The sequence below is a fragment of the Miniopterus natalensis genome, chromosome 4 (genome assembly GCF_054644295.1).
Source record: "Miniopterus natalensis isolate mMinNat1 chromosome 4, mMinNat1.hap1, whole genome shotgun sequence".
NCBI classification, from domain to species: domain Eukaryota; kingdom Metazoa; phylum Chordata; class Mammalia; order Chiroptera; family Miniopteridae; genus Miniopterus; species Miniopterus natalensis.
In genome coordinates this window covers 74,164,566-74,170,565 of record NC_142084.1, presented here as the reverse complement: position 1 = coordinate 74,170,565, position 6,000 = coordinate 74,164,566, and the positions used below count along the sequence as shown (strand labels likewise).

General features: G+C 59.9%; 1 protein-coding gene across 1 annotated transcript in view; it reads left to right on the top strand.

Annotated features, from left to right (window-relative positions):
• Window positions 1-1,900: 1,900 nt before the first annotated feature.
• The window catches only part of GFRA2 (GDNF family receptor alpha 2), a 73,943-nt gene continuing 69,843 nt past the window's right edge, over window positions 1,901-6,000 (top strand). Inside the window, exon 1 of the mRNA XM_016210882.2 lies at window positions 1,901-2,349. Coding sequence (XP_016066368.2) covers window positions 2,310-2,349 — 40 coding nt within the window. The 5' untranslated portion in view covers window positions 1,901-2,309. The remainder of the gene's footprint in view (window positions 2,350-6,000) is intronic.

Sequence of the window (6,000 nt, the reverse complement as noted above, 5' to 3'; positions counted from 1 at the left end):
GTTCCCGCCGAAATCCGCAAGATGGAAGTTGCTCCCTCTAGCTTGCCCGCTAGCGAAGGCTGCTGGTGCTGTGAGTGACCCCTCCCTTCACGCCCCGGTCGATTTCTAGCACTTACTCTTTGCTAGAGTCTTGTTCTTTTAAAAAATGCATCTTAAAAGGCACCCCCAACTACACCTTGGATGGAGCTCAGATCCGATTTTGGGTAGGGCGGAAAGTTTACGAGGCACTGCGCGCGCCCCAGCACAGCACGCCGGGCGCGCGCGGCGCTGCACGAAGGAATGCGGGCGCCGGGGCCGCGGGATGCGGGCAGCGCTAACGTGGCTAAGGATGTACCCGGGGGCAGCGTGCAATTGGGGTGCCCGGCATGCGTGGGTGTGTGCCCCGCCGCCTCGCCCTTCTTGCCGGAACGTGTCTGCAACATCACATCTCCTTCAGCCCTTTCCCAGCCAGACGCTTCCTTTTCGGTGTTTCTGCATGTTTGTTGTAAATTCCGTGACTAAAACAAGCCGGTAAACCCGGCCCATCGACAGATGGGTCAATCGTCCCCTTCCCGGCTGGGGGAAGGGGACCCCACCCGGAGCCTCGGGAGCGGGGACTGCCGGCTGCTTCGGGAGAGCTACCTACAACCCAGCCGGCTGCCAGGCTGGGGCCGCGAGCCTGGCGCTGAGCCCTGGTCCGGGCGGTCTCGGGGCGCTCCGGCCAGGGTAGGGTGCCAGTCCTCGCCTGACCTGTTCCGCGCGGTTCCGGCAGGCGTGCCGGCCGGGCTCGGCAGCCTTCTGCCCGCGCCGGGGACGGGAGACACTGGGGAAGGGGTCTCAAAGGGATGCGACGACGGGTGTGCGAGGGGCGAGCGCCCCGCGGGCGTGCGGGGAAAGTTCTCGAGCTCCTCGTGGAGATCACACGTGTATGCGTGCGAGGGGCTAGACCCAGGCGTCTGGCTGCGCGGGGACGCTGGCGGCTGGCGCCCTGGGGGTTCTTCTCCTCCCTGGCGCTTTCGGGGAGACGCTTGGCTTCGGTTCCTGGTCAAGGACGCATCTGCCAGCGGACGGTGCAGCCTTTTCCCCAGACCCAGGCCACCAAGATGGACTTTTCCTGGCGCCCCTCCCCCAGTCCCTAGGAGACTGGGGCGCCCAGGACTCCAAGCCCTCGGGCCTCTGCTCAGCCTCCCGAGGCTACCGAGACCCAGTGGCCGAGGGGGCGGGGCAGGGGCCTTAGGGGTTGGAGAGCGAATCCTGCCCTGGGAGGGTGGGGTGGGTGGGGCGCGGCGGAGGGAGGAGGCCGGCGCGGAGGCTTTGGGGGGTTTGCACCGCAGCCGGGGGAGTCGGTCAGTTTCCGGCCCAGGCAGCAGGTCAGTCCGAGGAAGGGCGGGCGGCCGAGCTCTCCTCTCCGCCAGCGTTCCCCGGCGCAACCGCCGCGCCGCCGCCACCGCTGCAGAGTGTCGTTGCTCCGCCGCGCGCCCGCGCCCCGCGCCGCCAGCCGCCTGGGAGCCCGAGCGCCGAGCCCCGGGCGGAGGAGAGGGGCGCGGGAGCGAGAGCCGCGGCGAGGGAGCGGCGACGGGGGAAGGGGGCGGGTGGAGGGAGGAGCGGGAGAGAGGGAGAGGGGAGGGAGAGGCGAGCGAGGGAGAGCTGGGGAGAGCGAGCAAAGAGCGAGAGCCCGGAGAGGAGCGGGAGGGAGAGGGAGGAAGACGCACGCCGAGACTCGGGCACCGGAATTCCATTAGAAAAAAGTGAGCCGGCCAAGGGGTAGCGGGAGCAGGTTTTTTGAATTTTCCCTTCGTCTTGGAGCGAAAGAAGCGACTCCGGTCTCTCGTCCTCCAGGCTCCCGCTGGATTGTTCTCTGGCTCTGCCCCCGTCGGTGGATTGCTTTCCTATTTGCGTTTTATTCTGACCCCCACCCTCGTGGTCGCTTCCTTCCAACCCTCCACTCTCCCGTCGCCTCTCCCCCACCTCCCCAGACCCCTCCAGAGGAGCGCGGGGGATCGGACCCGCGGGGACCTGCGCCTCCCGGACCAGCGGAGGGACGGCAGAGCTCAGGACCGCTGTCGGCTGGGAAGCAGACATCCACAGATATACCTGTGTGTTTAATTTTAGTGGGCAAGGGGGCGTCGAGAGGCGCCCACCGCCCTTCTCCCCCCCCCCCCCTCCGGCCAGAGGCGAGAATCGCAGGACTCAGGATCTTCATCGGGTGGACTAGCTGGGATCTCCGCATTGGATTTGGGACTGATTATCACTGCTTGGCTATTATTATTATTATTATTTTTTTACCCAAGGGAGAAGGACAAAAAACAAAACTGTGGGATTTATTTAACATGATCTTGGCAAACGCCTTCTGCCTCTTCTTCTTTCTAGGTGAGTACCTGCGGGCAGCGAGGGCAGCGGGTCCGCCGGAAACCCGGGGGCTTCGCAGGCGGCGCGTTCGGGCGCCAGCGAGCAGCCGGGGACGCGGGGGACAATCGGGGCGCGGGGGAGACCGGCGGGGCGACGGGCGGGAGAGCGCGCGGCGGAGTGAGCCAGCCCGGGCGCTGCCAGCCCAGCCGGGCCGGGCGCGAGCCGCGGCTGTCTGGTTACGAGGGGGGATTGGGAAGGAGACTTAGAACGCCCAAGCCATTCCCGAACACAGGCACGAGCACACACACACCCATACACTCATCACACACACAATGATGTACTCATTTCGCTCAAAATAATGGGTTCAAATTGCGGCAACTTAAAAAAACACAAAAGCCCCAACTCTTGATCTGGAAGAGAGGAGGGAAGAGAAAGGCTCAGAATCAGGAGAGAAAAACCCAGCCGTCCCACCTTTCCAGGCTCCCAGAGTCGATTGTGGTGGAGGGCATGGGTTTCTCCAGGAGCTCCTTGTTGGACTTTTTTGGAGGGGCGGGGTGCTGGCAGCCATTCCCCCACCTGCCAATCAACCTCTGGAAAATGCACCCCGTTTCTAACTCCCTGAATCCCTTCCCCCAGCTCCACTCCCTGGAATACTTTTCAAGTTTCTCCCCACCCTTTGCCCTCCCTCCTGCCCAGGCCCAGCCAGATGGGTGGACAGGAGTGGAGGGTTGTGAGCAGTGTTCCCTGCTTTTCCTTCCTCACCTCTGGGGGCCGGTGACCAGGTAGCTGGCTGGTGGGAAGAAAGGAAAGGAGGCCAAAGTTTGCTTCCTTGGGTGCTGGAGGACAGAGGGGTGATGAAAAAACCAGATCTGAACAAAGACCAGTGCTCATTCTATAAGCCCCCTCCCCTAAGGGCAGGGAGGAGGGGCTCTGGACCCTAGGCAGGCTCTTTCCCACCCAGAATTCCCAACCTTTGCCCACTTTTATGCTATGTGACATCTCAGATGCTTGGGAAGTGGGTATAGAGAGAGCATTTGGGGAGTGGAGGTGAGGAAAAGAGGGTGTTTTCAAGTGCCGACTGGGAGTCCCAGGCAAGGCTGCTGTCCAGGAGAAAGTGCTCCAGAGAGGGAGCTAGTGACGTGTGTGTGTGTGTGTGTGTGTGTGTGTGTGTGAGACATCTGCTTCAGTGTGGGTGCTATTCCTGCCACCTGGCCTGCTGTGTAGCTGGTGGTGAGCCAGGCTGCCCTGGGTCACTAGTATACCCTGTTCCTCCTGAAGGAGATGAGAGGGAAGGCCTGAGGAGGTAGGTGCTGGTTTCAGAAAGATGTGGGGGGTGTAATAAGTGCCTTCAGAGCAGGACGGGATTTCAGTCAATTTTGGCCCAGGGCCCTTTGTTCACCCCCTCTTCTTCCCCCTCCCCCAGGCATGAGTTTCCCAGGGGGCTTGGCCCTGCTCTAGGGTGTGGCCTTCACCTTCCTGCCGCCCAAAGCCAGAGACAGATTCTCTCCAGGCTAGGAGGGGCTGAGGTAGGAAGCTGCATAAGTGCTCTGGACCCACTGAGGTCCCTGCAACCCTCTGCAAGTGGACTCTCATTCTGAAGGGGCTGTTATAAAACCTGACCTTTCCTCCCACTGGTTTGAAAAGCCAGCTTTCTGGGGCCAAGAAAAAAAGAAAACTGCATTTTGTGGGAGAGCTGTCAGATTGCACACTGCTGAGCCGCACACACCCTCTGAGGTTCCGGAGTGGAGGAGAGCAATACAGGACCCTCAGTCAGTCATCTCCAGGCCCAGGCCCCGTGCTGCAGGCAGGCCTTTCCCAGCTGAGAGGACTGAGGAGTTGACTGTGCTCTCATGGTGCATGTGTGGGTGTGTAGGTAGGAGAGTGTGCTGGTCAGAGGTGCCTGTCCTGGTGCCTGGGACCCTGGGGGCTGAATGGTGAGAGGAGGGGGTGAGAGCAGTTGGAGAGCAGCTTTGGCAGCCCCTTTGGTCTTCAGCCCCTTCAGTTCTCTTCCCTTGAGAAGCCCCTTTCCAAAGCTGGGCGAGGGGTTAAGTGAGTGACCACAGAACATTGAAAAGGTCTGGGTTAGGCCAGTCAAGAAGGAAGGGATAGGTTGATGTTAAGGAAACATCAGCCCCAGGGCCCCTTTCCTGGCAAGGAGCCATGGTTGGGAGTTCATTGGAATTTCACTTAGGGGAGAGGTTTCTCTGGAGCTTTGGTTAGGGGCACGGTGAAGCATTTCCCCAGGAGCAGGGCCTTCATTGTGCACCCCTCTCAAGATTCTCAATGAGGTCTGGCTGTGGGGAGGCCTTACCCAGAGGCCCAGCCATCCTGCCCTCCAGTGTTGATATACGTGGGAGGCAATGCGATGGGGAAAGCTACTTGGGGGCGGGGCCTGGTCAGAGGGTCAACTTCACATTGACAGCTCAGGTCTGGTGGGGACACTCATGTGGGAGAGTGCTATAGCTCTGTATAGTCGCTTATCTCCCATGTCTCTAGAAGCTCTTCCACACCTCTTTTCTTGATGGATCTGAGTTTTCTTCTGATCTAGAACTTGGAAACACCACGAGGATACCTTCTGACTTTTATTTTCCTAGAATTCTTGGCCCTGAGTTGCCATGATTTTCTTCTCTGGCTGAGCTTGATTGCTTCCTGGGGTCATGAAGTCAATTAGAAGACTCAGGGATAGGTGGCAGTTGGGCATTTTGGTGAAAGGACGCACCTGGCCTCTGCTGAACATCTCCCGCCTGGTCTCATGTGCTAGTTGGCAGGATGGGGGAAGCCCTTGCTTTTGGCACAGGAGTCAGGATTCTGTAAGGATCATCCCTGGGACTCTAGACTGCACCTGTAGGGCAGGCAGGGTAAGTGTCCTTATTGCCCCAATCCTCTGGGCCAGTGTCCTGGTCAGCAAGCCTGCTGAGGGTGCCCCTTCCTCAGTCCACTTCAGATACAGTCAAGGCGGGAGGGGAGAAACCTGCTGGGACACTCGATTGATGATCAAAGTCAGTGGAAGGCCAAGGGCTGGGTTGGTCTTAAGGCTCCAGCTGGCTGGCTGGCTGGCTAGGTGAGGGTAGCAGGTGCAAGTGAGGCTAGGTCAGCTCAGCTGCTCCTGGGTGGCCCAGATGCACAGAATCCTGCTCAGGGACCTAGGAATTTGCTGAATCCGGGAAATAAAGCAGATGCCCCACTGTCCATACTGACACTCCATGCTGGTTTCTTCTCTGGTCTGTCTCAGCCTTCAGCTCTTCCTGTCCTGAGGCAGAAGTATGGTTAGTGGGCAAAGGAAATGTCCATGGCTCTTGCCCCAGAGGCCTTGTCCACTTCAGGCCCACCCTCTGCTCCTCTTTGTAGGCCTGGTCCCTCTAGGAGAGGGTTCCTTTCCCTTCTGCTGCTTTTAGGAGGAACCGGCTGTCCGTGCAGTGCTCTGCCTCTAGGTGTCGCTGTCTCCCTGTGGTAGCTGCCCCCTGAGCAGGGCCTCCTGGGGGGAAGGAGGGAGACCTGGCAGTTCTGGGTAGACATGGGGGGATTCTTCTGGATATTGAGGAGGAGACTTCTGGCCTAAGATCATATTATGTTTTGTGGCCAGATTGAGTAGAGGAAGACTCCCAGATCACTCCTTGGGCCTTGGAAAAGGCAGTCTTGGCTGTGGGCCATGTTATGGGCTTTTTCTGGGGC